The 14,476-nt window shown below is 41.4% G+C and overlaps 2 protein-coding genes and 1 long non-coding RNA gene across 3 annotated transcripts; 2 read left to right on the forward strand and 1 right to left on the reverse strand.

The window, feature by feature from the left end:
* Window positions 1-5,502: 5,502 nt before the first annotated feature.
* Window positions 5,503-6,337, reverse strand: LOC120113131 (transcription factor HRS1-like). Its single transcript, XM_039133946.1, has 3 exons — window positions 6,211-6,337; window positions 5,855-5,931; window positions 5,503-5,745 (listed from the first exon to the last, which is right to left on the reverse strand). Exons 1-3 carry the CDS (start codon window positions 6,335-6,337, stop codon window positions 5,503-5,505), a joined length of 447 nt encoding a protein of 148 aa, XP_038989874.1.
* A 4,934-nt stretch (window positions 6,338-11,271) lies between these two features.
* On the forward strand, window positions 11,272-12,636 carry LOC120113043. Its single transcript, XR_005514810.1, has 2 exons — window positions 11,272-11,384; window positions 12,472-12,636. It is a non-coding gene; the product is annotated as an uncharacterized LOC120113043 (long non-coding RNA).
* LOC103704784 (glycosyltransferase BC10-like) lies at window positions 12,634-14,205 on the forward strand. Its single transcript, XM_039133947.1, has 3 exons — window positions 12,634-12,645; window positions 12,694-12,885; window positions 13,459-14,205. Exons 1-3 carry the CDS (start codon window positions 12,634-12,636, stop codon window positions 14,098-14,100), a joined length of 846 nt encoding a protein of 281 aa, XP_038989875.1. The 3' UTR covers window positions 14,101-14,205.
* The last annotated feature ends 271 nt before the right edge of the window (window positions 14,206-14,476 follow it).

Raw genomic sequence — 14,476 nt, forward strand, 5'->3', positions numbered from 1 at the left:
CCCCGATACAAAATTAAAGTGTCTCTAGCAACTTTCAGTGGTGAGGATCTGAAAAAAAAATGTAAATAACGGGTATGAGCTTCACAGCTCAGTAAGTAATCATACATAATCTTACTGGATCGAACATAATGGTAACCATGTTTATGCAGGGTTTGAGAAGCTGACATGCGTATTATCTCACAATTTATCATGGCAAAATATGTATGCTTGGAAAACAAAGCAGTATTTTTAGTCAAACAGAATTTTCATAAAACATGCACATGAAACCGTGCCCCCGGCATGCCGTGCTCCATTCTCTCGGATGCTACTGCGAAGTCCATTCGGCCACTGGCGGGGCCAGCTAGTCATTCTCGGCCACTAGCAAGGCCAGCGAAGTTATTCTCAGCCACTAGCAAGGCCAGCTCAGTTGCATTCGATCAGTAGCATCTTTGAGCCCATTATAGTGCCTCTCGGCTAGATAGTATTTCATTATACTAACTTGCATGCATGATTAAAATATAAGCATAATCATGGTGCATACATGGCCATAGTTTATGAGATTAGGCAAGTTACTTGTCCATCATAACATATCATGCATGAATAACACTTTAAAAAAACTTAACAAACATAGTACTCATATGATCCACAATAAGATTAAAATAGATTACTTACTTCAATTCGCTTTCCAAATTTCTCATGTTCAGGTGACAAATCCTTAATCACCTAAAACAACATCATAGAGATTATATTATTTCCCATTTATTTATTATAAAATTTCTTAGTTCATCATACTATGAACGTACTTGCTTGGATCCCATCCAAGGATTTAGCCCAAATCCAATTTGAAGCCTTTGGGGTTCGATTTAAAACTAGATTGGGTCCACATGGGTTGATTGGGTTTTTAATTAAAGGATTGGGCCTCGTTTATAATTGGGTCCAACCTTTTCTAGCCAATTGGGTCCTCTGATTTGGTCAATGTGGCTCATTTGGGCCTGAGTCAGGGTTAGCCCAAGATCAATTCAATCTTCTGTCAGTTGAATTGGGCTTGAATTGGGCCTGATTCAAAATCAATTAGGTCTGCTGAGACCAACTCAGCTTAATTGGGTTCGGACCCATTTCAATTTAACTTAAATTGGTTCGTATTTAACCCAATTTATAATTTGGGCTCGTCCAGACTTAGCCCAATCTGATTGAGCTCGGATTTAAACTTAGCCCAGTCTAATTAGGCTTGGGTAGTCAAATTTGGCTAAACCCATTTCATTTCTTTTTTTTTTTCCTTTTTTTCTCTTTTCCTTCTTTTCTTTTCTTTTTCTTTTTTTTTCCTTTTTTTCTTTCCTTTTCTTCCCTTCTCCTTTTTCTTTTCTTTTTCTTCTTTTCTTCGCCTTCCCGAAGCTTCCTCTCCTCCCTTCTTCTTTCATCCCGATCTCCCCTTCCTCTTCTCCTCTACTCTCCGGCGAAGAGAGGACGACGGTCTCCTCCTCTCTTCTCCGATGAAGGGAGGACGGCGAGTGGAAGGGGGCCGGGCCACGACCGGCGGCGTCCCCGGTCGAGCCTGCAGCGCTCTCGGCCGCGCCTACGACGATGGTGCTCGCGGCTGAAGCCGGTGGCCGCCGCACACGACGACGAGGATGAGTCCCCTCTTCCTCTCTTCTTTTTCTTCTTCCTCCCTTCACCAACCTCCCATATTCTCTCTCTCTCTCTCTCACTCCCAAACCCTCTCTCTTCCTCTCTTTATTCTTCTCCAGTGAAGGAGGAAGGGGAGTTTGGGAGGGCCGGACCACAGCCGGCGGTGCCGCGGCCGGGCTCGCGACGTCCTCAGCCGTGCCTGCGGCTGAGCCCACGGCCGCGCCCTTGGCCTGCCCGCAGCCGACGCCCGCGCCGACGGTGATCGCGGCTGAAGCCGGTGGCTGTCGCCGGTAGCCCTCGGCCAGCCAACAGTCCCCTTCCTCCCTTCTTTCTTTGTTTCTTTGTTGTCCTGAATAAATCAGGAGAAGAGAAGGCAGGGGGCGTACCTAGCTTCTGGGGAGTACCAGCGACGATCCCTGCTCCCACGCCTAGGCTAACGATTCTGAGACTCCGTTCTACAGGAAGAGGAGAAGGAGATTGCAGTATCCCGTGCTCCGGTGCCTCCACTCCAACACCTCTTCTGTCGGTTCATAGGTTCTTGAGATTTTTGAAGGAAGAACCAGTAGGTTCTTAAGTGGTTTGGGGGGGGGGGGCGGTTGCGAGGTGTCACGCCCAGCTTCCTCTTCATAAAAGGCTTAACAGCTGGGTCTTCCACAGCTTCCCAGCTGGCCCTACTCTAGTCACATCATCCTCCATCAAATGGCTGCCAACAATGGGCCCCAGTTGGGCCCATTAGGTGTCCTGACCCAATGCTCACGTACGGGCCCAAAAAGGTATTGGGCTCAAATTGGGCCCGGATATTACATATCCCATTTTAGGTTTGAGTATTGCATGGCAAAATAGGTGTTAGCTAATCATGTTTGAGTCAGATCTAGCCATGTCTTTACCTTAAAATGTACATGTTAGATCCAAATTCTAAAATTAGACGCGAACCTAATTAAAATTCTTTGTCTACAACCTAATACTAGACCAAAAAAAAAATAGCATATCATGTAAGATTTTGGGAGAATGCAGGTATCTAATAAATTATTTACTATTTTTGGGACTCTTTAAAGTTATTCGGTGCACCAAATACTACCTTATGAATTGTAAAATAAAAAATAAAAAATAAAAACATGTAGAAAAGGTGCATCTAAAAGAGAGCATTTATTCAAATGCAAGCATCCATGCAACTACGAGACATGGAGAAGAAAAAAAGTTCCTACCATAATCAAACTTAATAATAATATAAATGTATGTTACAAATAGGCTAATTTTTAAGTAACAACCCTTGGCAATAACCATACATGACACTGGTAGGAATTTGGTAGAATATGATAGGTTTTGGAATGACTTAAATCTCGCCTATCAACCTATTTTTGAAAAAATTATGGCGATACCCTTCAACTTTGGGCGAAAATATTTTCATCCCAAAACTTGTAATTTTTTTAATAGACCCCAATACTTAATTTTTTTATTGCGATATAGCCCAGTTGTTTGTTCGAGCTCTAACACTACTAATTGCATGTATGAAATGACTAAGTTACCCTCGAGAGGTTACTAATGGAAGAAAGCAAATTTGGAGAAAATCTCAGCTAGGCGTTTGACCAATCCCACTCAACTAAATTAAGTTAATAATGTATCTAGTTCTGCAAATCAAATAAGATTAATCAAGTATTCTGTAAACTGACACAATATAGATCAGAATGTGGCCCCATATTAGATCAATTAAATTCAGTTCAAATAGTTGCATGTAACTCGTAGTGAACTAAAATCATCCATCTCAATTAGATTTTGTTCAGCCATCTGACTAATGGGCTAATTGGTTAGAGGCCTACCGTATCAGATCTAAACTTATCCAGGTTTTTGGTTCGCCACCCAAAATCCGAACTCATCCTTTTATTCTTCCTTTGTCCTCCAATTATGAGTGGAGGAGACAGCCGAATCCATGGGTATAGTGGCTCTGCCATCGTCCCTCCTCTCTTCTTATCTATTTTCTTTTTCTTAATTTTATATTAGCCCTTTAAAAAATTAACAAGCTCTCTCCATTATGGACATGGAATCCGACAGGGGTCCAACTCCATAGATGGGGTTGGCTAGTCACCGACTACTAGCAATCGACTATGACGACGAATCGCCTGATCTACCTGATGAGGTGTTTATGGGCAAGATTTATTTTGATAATAAAATAAAGCCTTCAATCTTTATTTCAAGTTTCCCTCTCTACCTCCACTCTCTCATTCTTTCACTGTTCACCAGAATCAACTAGATTAAGCAAAACCTTTGTTGAGAAAGAAAGAGAGAGAAATGAAGGGTCACATGATGTCTGCATGATCTTCTTGCTTTTTCTCCAAAATAAGTAACTCCTCTTCTAATCCAGGCAAGGAGGGCATTAAATGAATAGGTCTATCCAGATTTCATGTGACAAACTAGGAGGTCTATTCCTATATTAGGTGACAATTATGTGTTCATAAATTCTAACTGATATCACATGCACCACAATCGGCCCGTGATCGGTCTTCTTATAACTGTGTTGCAGTATCTCCTAGGCTACATTGGTTATAGGCCAAGTTCGCTCTGATACTATTTGTAACAATTCAGGATCTCACCCAAAAAAGCTAGCTGAAAGGTATTATTTGGATTTTTTGAACCTATATAAGTACCTAAGATCGAATAACCAATGTCGAACTAAATACACATCCATATAGGTCTTTGCAGAAAGCGTGGGACTGCACTCAGAAGTTTGGTTAGCATCGCTCAACAAGACGCCCACGTCGATGGCTGAATTTGGCGTCCGCTTGGCCGAAGCCGGGCCAAAAGGGATGGAAGCAGGGGAAAGGTGGGACCTTCGCCTCCCCGGGTCTGGGTCTCTTCACCTAGAGAACTCTTTCGAAGGGGAAATGGTAGCTAGGAAAAGGACGGTGTCCCCCCACGAAGGAGGGGAAAAAAGACAAAGGACCAACTGTTAATTTGTATGAAAAGAATCCTTATTGCGTGGACAGTAAATATATGAGAATATCTAACATGCGATCCCTCTAGATTACACCTACTTTTTCTTTTTTTGGCAAAGATTACCCCTACTTCGTTATCCATACGCCTGATTGGCTGATTTCCCAAAAAGGGAATGCCATTAAATGTTCATCTCTCATCTCCCGCCCGATTTGGCGACTCCCACACGCTGCCTTTTGATAGAGTGGAAAGGCGCGCGACATCCGTCCCATATCCATCTTCGAGATGGGCGTCATTCCCCTACTTCGTCCTTCCATCGCCGGGGAGTTAGAAAAGGAGACACCTTTTTCCTTCGAAATTCTCTTCTTGTTCTCTTCGTTCCGTCTCTACGATCGAATGTTTCGGCTTTTCTTCTTCGTTGGGGATATCCTAGTACCATTCCGTCAGCTCAGGCTGCCCAGGTTCGAACCTTGATCCGTTCTTGGTAGAGTTGGAGGAATCATATAACTATAGGAAAACCAACTTTTCCTGGCGACGCTTATAAGCGTCGGCTAAAGTACCGCCGAGGCAAACAGAAGCGTCGACAAAACGTCGGCGATACCGGAGTGGGAAAAATTTTTCCCGACGCTCTTGGAAAGCGTTGTAAAAGGTATATTTGTAGCGACGCCTTTTAGCGACGCTTAAAAGCGTCGCTAAAAAAACCAACGCCGACACTTATAAGCGTTGGCTTTAGCCCCAAGTTTTTTTAAAAAAAATATTTTTCATCGGGGACTTAGTGTCCCCGATGGTTGTTGGCTTAACTCCCTTCCTCATGAGCATGGCTATTCCTCTCTTCCCTCTATATCACAGAATTTTACTCCCAACCCGTTAGTTTCTCCCTGGTATTGTATCAGTAGAACTCTTGATTTGTCTATACATCGATTCCCATATGTCAATCTCTTCAACAGATATCTAAGGCCTCACTTCCTCTCATTTCCAGCTGTAGCTCTCCGATTTCCCATCTTCTTCCTCGCAGCTATCTCCAGCAATAATGGAGATTGTGTGGCCAGCACCAGCTAGTTGAAGAGGGGTTTGGGGAGAACCAGACTGGGAAGCACTCTTCTGTGAAGCAAAATAGTGCTCATGGGGAACCCATAAATCTCCCATAACGACAACAGGACGGTTCACTGCCGCCGAAGCATTCGGCACCCTTCGAGTATGTAGCCGATATTTCTGAAACAGCATAAGAGAACATTTTATCAATGCCATATGAGAAATGACAACCAGATGAAACTTTAAGAAGCAAGAAGCAAAGAGGCAATCAAATTGAATCCAAACCTACCTGCAAATGGCTCTTCACTTCATCATTGGTGAGCTCGTCAACCTTCATCAGTTCTCTGATCTGCTTGGGGGTAGCCACTGCATCAAGAGAAACTTCAATCAGATCAAAAGAACGGAATTGTGCTGTTCTTGTTTGTTTTTTGCCATTCTCACATGCTAAGGAAAGAGAGCATATATCAATCTTCCAATCCCTTTATTTTTGTCTGAATCAAGTTTCCTTTTTCCCTTTAGTAATCCCCGATGGAGATTACTGGGAATTGTAAATCAAGATCGACAACCTCATCTTTCACAACAAAACCAGCGATTGAAGAGCCAGCTTGATTCTAATTACTGGGAATTGCAAATACCTTGGTGTACCCTTGTCCCCGATGGTGATCAGGAGGAGCTTCATGGCAACCTCATCTTCCACAGAGTCCTCCCTGGTCAGGAACTCCAGCTCGGCGTCGCTGATCTTAACTATGTCGGCCTGGTCCCAGATGCTCATGATCTACTCTCTGGCCCCCGCTGTCGACTGCCAAAGGGGCAGCCGGAGATTGGGGTCGTAGGAGAGCAGAGCATCAGCTTCCTTGGCCACCTCCATCGCCCTCAGATGTGCCAATCTGCAGGGTTCCAGAATCAAGAAAATGAAAAACAAAAAACCATTAATAATTAAAATGAAACTTTGGATGCCAAAAGGAACTAGAAAGAACATACCGAAAAATTAAAGAATCAGAACATACTCATCTCTCACGATCTCCTTCTCCAGCCGCCTCCGAGCCCTTCGAACGTTCCTCGGGGCTTGATCGAAGTTTGGATGCCACGAGTCGCGGCCTGGGCCTCCGATGAGGGGAGGGTGAGAGGAGGAGGAGTTCTTGGAGGGAGATGGGGCTGCAAGGGTGGATGGAGAGGTGAGGGGGAGATGAAACTTACGAGATGGACGGAGGCCTCCATTTGCCTGCATCCATGGCCGCTTATCGCGTCGGACCACAGCCCGCCCGCTGTCACCGCCGTATCCTTAGCTCGGAGGGGTAGAACACCTTTCTCGACGGCCACCGTCGTCCTCGAAGCTCGGAGGGGGAGGAGGATTTGAAGCAGAACAAGTTGGATCGGGGAGGAAGGAGGGGGGGATGGCGGCTGGGTGAAAGGGTTAGGATTTGCTCCGCGTGCGAGAGAGAGAGAGAGAGAGAGAGAGAGAGAGAGAGAGAGAGAGAAGGCAGGGGATCGGGGAGGAAAAAGGAGGGATCGAGGGTGTGGGGCGCCTTTTGGCCTCTGACGACGCTTTAAAGCGTCGTCGTATCTACATTTCACCCGACGCTAACAAAAAGCGTCGTCGAATTTTGGCCCCCGCTCGAAATGCGCCGACGCTTTTTGATAGCATCGGCGGAGAAGAGTCAGCAAAACCCTATTTTCTTGTAGTGATAGGGTCCTCCGAGGTGGCCTTTCTTGGCCGAGGCTAGTTTGCGTATCTGGCTCTAGAATTCTTAGCGTTCGAGCCTGCCTCTAGTTTGGAGAAATGGAATTTCTGAATTTTTTTTTTCGATTTGTTTGCTGAGTTTGATTTTGTGGAGATAAAATAACTATTTTTTTCCACTTTATTTGGGTGATTTCTGAGTTCTTTTTCTTTTTTTCTGGTTAGAAATTGAATGGGTTTCAAAGATTAGATTCGGGAGTTTGTGGGATTTCTGAATTTTCGCTTTCTTTTTTATTTATTTTAAAGTAGAATTGTGAATTTGATTCATATGCGACAAAGAAATATCTTTCACTTTATTTTGATTATATCTTAGTTTTCTGTGGTTAGAAATCAAATAGATTGCTGAGTTTTGAGTTGCTTTTGAGTATAATTCTGTATTTGATTTAAATGAGATAAAATGATCTTTTTCACGTTTTTAATGATATTTGAGTATTTTGTTTTGTTAGAAATCGAATAGATTACGGAGATTCCGATAGGGGTACTGGAAGTTCAGGGATTTTTGAATTTTCTGCTTATTTTTTTATTTACTTTTGGGTGGAATTCTGAATTTGATTTAGATGAGATAAAATAAACTTCCACACTTAATTTTGTTGATCGTTGAGTTCTTTTCTGGGTCGAAATTGAGCAGAACACTGAATAGATTCGGGATTTTAATCAAAAAGTGGTGGTTTTTGATCTCGCGAGTTGATCATTTATGTTAAGCTTAACTGGGGGTATAGGGGTGATGGAACTTCTAGGAATTTTGAATTTTCTGCTGTTTTTTTTGGGTTAGTTCAAAATAACAATATCACATGGTTTTTGTGCTCTTTGAGTGTTTTCTGAGTAGAAAATCAAATAGATAAGTGGTTGGATTAGAGATTTTAAATAAAAAATGTGGTTTTTAATCTATTGAGATGATCATTGAGATACAGCTTATTCCCAACTGCTACGTTATACATATATAATAATGGAGAAAAAGATAAGTGACCATTATAATGACCATTATAAAAGGTTATTTAGTGCCATATAACAATCCATTATTATAAAATAATATATTCTGTACATTTTCCCCGCTAAAAGTGTTTGTACTGCCTTGTGAAAACAATTTTTATTAAATAAACAGTGAAGTGAAAAATAATGCTGTTATAGCAGTCATTACTTTAATACTACAAATTTAAATCACATATTATTGAAAAAGTAATGGTTATGAAACCTTTATATTTTTAAAAAATTTGATATAAATTTTGATTCCGGACAAAGTGAAAGAGAGGATTGACAAAGATCGAAAAATTTCTCAAAAAAGATAGAGATATTAGTTTCCGGTGAGACTAGTTAACTTGTTACCCGCTTCAACAATAAAAAGATACTTTCATAATTTTAATTAATTTTTAATTTAAATAGATATAATGTTGGCTAATCACGTTGGTTGAATCACTATCCCAAAAGTGTTTATATAAAAATAGTATTTTATGATATCATGCATGTAAATATCAATTTAGAGGGCATTAATGCAAATTTTAATATTTAAAATAGTATTTATGTAAAAATCTAAAAAAAAATTGTATGCATATCTTTCTAAATATATGAAATTGCATGGACACCCTCTAAATTGATATTTACTTGCATATCCTTATAAACAATTTTTTTTGCATGTTTATCCCTTAAGAATATTTTCATCATTTTAATTTTAAACTGCTAACTTCTTAATGGCGTTGGATAGCATGATATATATGCAATATATATATATATATATATATATATATACATACAAAACAAATATTTGGCAAGGATATATATATATATATATATATATATATATATATATATATATATATATATATATATATATATATATATATATAAATTTGAAAAGATATTTGTATAAATTTTAATATTTCGGAGGGCATGTTAAAAAAAAAAAATAGCCCTTCCCTGACTGCAACTGGATTGGAAAGTTTCTGCCTACTGTTTCCAAGAAGATATTTTTTATAATGAGGATATGGAAGAGACAATTTCCTATTAATTTAACGGTGCAGGAGAGTTCGAAATTACAGCGAGATGGAGATGAGGCAAAGGAGTAACAGGGATAAGGAGGGGGCATTGCTCTTGGCAAGCTCTCGAAGAAAGGATGGCTGGCTTGAGATAATTAAAATTGTTATGGGTATACTTGTTTTCATAGCAGGGGCAGTTCTAGGGCTGTCATTGGGTGTTTCTTTCACTCATCACACATCACAGATCCAGCCCTTCTCTCCGACGAAGTTATACCCAGAAAACTATAGGAAGGACGTACGGCTTGAGCTTTAAGAACTTCATCAGGCCAAGCCATTCGATGCATGCGATGACAGATGAAGAGCTCCTTTGGAGGGCTTCAATGGTGTCCAAGAGAGAGGAGTGTAAATCCCGGCCCATTTGGAAACTTGGGAGGAGAATGGCGGTGGAGATCGACAACTGTTGAGGCAGTTATAACCGCCTGACAGCTACGATCACCACCACTTCTCCCTCCCCGCTGAGCCTATAAGAACCCAGATACTCAGGGATGCTTCATCCCTTACCTCTCACTCTCCCTGCTCCTCACCCTCTTCCTTCTGTGTAAGAAGCCGGATCGAGAGCAGTGGTGCCGGAGGAGGAGGGAGCTCGTCCCCGCACTGCATCGTCAGAGCAGACGCAGCAGCTCGCCGGAAAAGCCCCACAGCTCCTTTCCGGAGCTAGGTGAGTCTTCTGATCACTCTATCCCTCTCATTTCATATTCCGATCTATCCGGATGAGTGATCAAAACAAAAGAGAAATAAAGAAATAATAGTGAAGAAGAGAAGGAAGAAGATGAGGAGGAGGGAAGGGGGAGATTCAACTTGCAGTGTTCGGCCTCTGAGCCAACATTGACCCCGACCGTTGATGGCCGAAGACTATTCTCCTCCCGATCATCTTCTTTCCTTATTAGCCAAACCCTAACTGAGCACATCTATATTTGGTAGCTGAGAAGATGGTCGCCGGTGGAGGTGTTCTCCTCCCCCTCTGCTGCGACAGACTCGGAGAACCGTTGGCTCGGCCGCAGCCGCCATTGGTCTCGGCGAGGGTTGCGGCATGGCCGAGGGGCTCTCCCCTCTCTCGGGTGACTGGTTTCGGAGACCCTGTTTCTCAGAAAGGGGGAGAACAGAAGAAGAAGGGGGAAGATGAAGAGGATTGGGGGGGGGGGTCGGCTGCTACAGGCCGAGCAGCGGGTGATGTTGGCCGGCCGCCGGCACCGCCGACCTCGGACCTGGCTCCCTCCCGAGCGTCCCACGAGCTTTGCTTCACGTGAGAAGAGGAGAAGAGGGGGAGGAGATCGGGACGGGAAGAAGAAAGGAGGAGAGAAAGGTTCGGGAAAAGAGAAGAAGAAAAGGAAAAAGAAAAGAAGGAGAAGAAAGTTCGGGAAGGGAGGAGAAAGAAGAAAAGAAAAGAAAAGAAAAAAAATGTCGTGGGCCGTAATGGGCTTGATTCCGGAGTGGGCTTCAAATAAATTTGGTTTTAGAGGCCGAGGCCGGGCTGGGCCCTGATCCGAGCCCAGTGTTCTTAAAACCAAAACTAACTGGGCCTGAAGAGCTCAAATTTTAATATAGGGACTAAATTGAATATAGTTTGAGGCTAGGCTCCCTTTAAATTAATTAGAACTAATAAGGTTTAATTATAAATTAACTAATTGTGTTTCTGGGCCTGAATACAAATGGGCCCAGTAATTGAATCAGGCCAAGGGCCTGATCCAGAACCTAATTAAAAGTCGGGCCTGAATGCAAATGGGCCCAGACCTGAACCAGAGGGCAATTAGGTCTAAACTAGAAGTGGAATTGGGTCAGACCCGAATTAGAAGGTGAACCAGATCTGAACCAGAAATTTAAGTCAAATCCGAATCAGGAAGTAGATTAGATCAGAACCAGAAATTGAATTGGACCATGGGCCTGAACCAGAAATTAAATTAGGCTATGAACCCGAAAATAAAATTGAGTACTAAGGATGGGCTGTAAATGACTTTAAGATTATAAATAAATAGAAATTAAATGTGCGAGTGACATGTAATTTAATGATCTTGTTAGGTATTGAAGAATTGGCATTTGGTGAGCAAATTAAGGTAAGTAACCTGTCTTAATCTTATTATGGATCATGTATCACGTTTTATAAGATGAAAAAGTATTATTTATGCAATTGGAATTATGTATAAGAATTGTGGAAAAAGTACCTGATATAATCTTATGTTTCATCAAATACTTGTGATTACTCGATTATGAAATTGTATATGATTATTTATGTTTTCACAAAATTAGGATCAAGCATGTGTTAGCAAATGATTACAAGATTTTGGATACATAGCATCCATCATGATTATTATTATTATATTATGTACACATGATTATGATGATGTAGAAAGATGCATGGAAAAATAAAGTTTTCAGCATGATCATGAGTTTTATTAGCATGATGCCATTATTCACTTTCCAATGGATCTATGAGAAAAGATTTATGAAAAGCATGATATGTTTTAAGAACTCTCAGATCGCTATGTATGACCCCCGCCAGTGGGTAACAGTAACTAGGCATATGACCCCCGCCAGTGGGTAAAAGTAACTTGGCTTTACGACCCCCGCCAGTGGGTAATAGTAACTGGAAGATGACCTTGCAGTGGTAAAGGCCTTGCCGTGGGAATAAGAGCGGCCATAGCTACACTACTATCTGAGAGTATGAATTTTAAAGTATGGAATAAAGGCAAAAGTTTTTATGATGCATATATGGCAAAAGTTTTTATGATGCATAAATGGCAAAAGTTTTATGATGCATAATCATATTTATGAAGTTGCATGAATGGACATGCATAGTTTTATAACTAGTTTGATTATGGCAAAGATTTGATTATATGAAATGTTTACTTTATTACAAGCACATATTTCAAAGCATGAATAATAATAGTACATATTTCAAAGCATGAATAATGATAAGTATGGATTTCAAAGCAAGAATAATGATAAGTACGGATTTTAAAGCAGGGAATAAAGACAAAAGGTTTACGTCTGGTTTGATTTGGAAAATGCTTTCTTTATTACAACTGTTTGTTCTTCAAATAGTGCATTGGCATACAAAAATATTATGCTTAATCTGATAAGATTATGCATTGTTACTTACTGAGCTTTATAGCTCACACCCATTTATTTATGTTCTTACAGATGAATAGGAGATGCTAGGAACAAGGAGCGTGACATGCCTCAGGGTTATGAGAATAATAAAATATTAAATGATGATATTGTTTTTAGAAGCTATGTATGGATTTTAATACCTGAACATAGTTGTTTAGTAATTGAAGTTTTAAAGAGGCTGCGTGTTATTGTATGCTTAACTTGGCAATAGCACGGCCGTATCATGATCCGAATTCGGGGCGTGACAAGAAGTATCCATTCAAGAGAGTGCTGAAGGTGGCCTTCCTGTTTCTGATAAAAGGACCTTTGCCATTGTCGCCATTGTGGGATAGGTTTTTCAAAGGTGGTGAAGGGCACTTCATAGTTTATGTGCATTCATCTCCACGGTACCACCTTAATGTCTCCAAGACCTCTGCCTTCTATGGTCGCCAAATTCCAAGTCAGGTACAGATTCTGCATGATCTTGTTTATGTTTACTTTGTCTTATATCACACATTCTACTTGATCTGCTGTCTGGAAACATATTCCATGGTTTTGAATCCATTGTAAAGCATGTTCTGAAGATGAAAATGCTTCTTGTTGCTGAATATGTTACTCATGACAATAGTAGAGGGAAGTTATTATAAAAGTATCAGTTTTAGGATGTAGATCAAGCTTCATATGTCACCTTTATTTGACAAACAACATCTACATTCGGTCACGAAATCATAAAAATTAGCATAAAAATACAAGTTAGACTTTTACTTTTTTTCCAGCTGCATGGTAGTGTGTAGTATCTTGCTGCTCTGCAGTTTCATTCCTTGTTTGTTAGCATGATACAATACACCGAGAGCAGTTCTACTTGAGAAATAGATGAATATCATTGAACACAACCTGTTGTTGCTTGCACATGCAGAGTCCAATCAGACAGCACATCCGAGATAGATTTATTAGCCAATCAGACATGTAGAATTCAGCATGATCGAAGTCTTGGTTGGATTCGCCTGACTAATGCATCTATTTGCTGTTCATATGCAGGCGACCGAATGGGGATCGATGTCATTGGTAGATGCCGAAAGGCGTCTCTTGGCCAATGCTCTGCTAGACTTCTCCAACGAGCGCTTCGTTCTGCTATCAGATGGTTGCATTCCACTCTACGATTTCGTCACTATTTACAGGTATCTATTGCGCTCCGACCACAGCTTCGTGCATTCTTACGACGAAGACACAGAAAATGGCCGCGGACGTTATAGCCGCCATTTGGCTCCTGCAATCAAGCTTTCTCAATGGAGGAAAGGGGCTCAATGGTTTGAACTACACCGCTCGTTGGCGGTGAATATAGTTGCAGAAGACAAGTACTACAACCTTTTCAGGAAATATGCTGGTTCTCTTAACTATCCTGACGAGCACTACATTCCCACCTACTTGAGCATCTTCTATGGGGCCTCGATCGCCAACAGGACGCTGACTTGGGTAGACTGGTCAACGAGAGGTCCTCACCCTGCAACATTTGGCCGCAGAAACATCACAGAGGGCTTCATCCAGTCTATCAGAAATAATGCGACCACCTGTTCATACAACTTCAGGCCAACCTCAGTTTGCTTCCTTTTCGCAAGGAAGTTTTCTCGTGATGCATTAGAACCCCTGCTCAACATCTCTCCAACAGTCATGAGATTTTAACATCTTTTAACTTGATCCCCAAGGAATGCAGTCTTCTCACCCATGCATTCTTGTCTTCTCTGATGTGTTTTATGGCACCAGGATGGCAAATAAATCACCAAATATGAGACATTTTCGGTTTCTAATTTTCTTTTTTCAAGCATTAGTTAAAATGGCTGTTATTTGGTTTGTGAGAAACAGATCTAGAAGTTATTGATGCATGGTTCCGAGGCAAGTGATGGTACGTGCATGCATGCTTACCAGTCTGGGATCTCACCATTTCTAAATTCCGCTCCTCATCCCAGGCCTGATGTAAGCTGAAGCGCAGGCCTTGTGTGGTATTCCGGTGAGGATATCAGAAGCCAGTATAAATTTTATTCCTGCCCTTCAATTAAGA

This window comes from Phoenix dactylifera, chromosome 14 (assembly GCF_009389715.1).
Source record: "Phoenix dactylifera cultivar Barhee BC4 chromosome 14, palm_55x_up_171113_PBpolish2nd_filt_p, whole genome shotgun sequence".
NCBI classification, from domain to species: domain Eukaryota; kingdom Viridiplantae; phylum Streptophyta; class Magnoliopsida; order Arecales; family Arecaceae; genus Phoenix; species Phoenix dactylifera.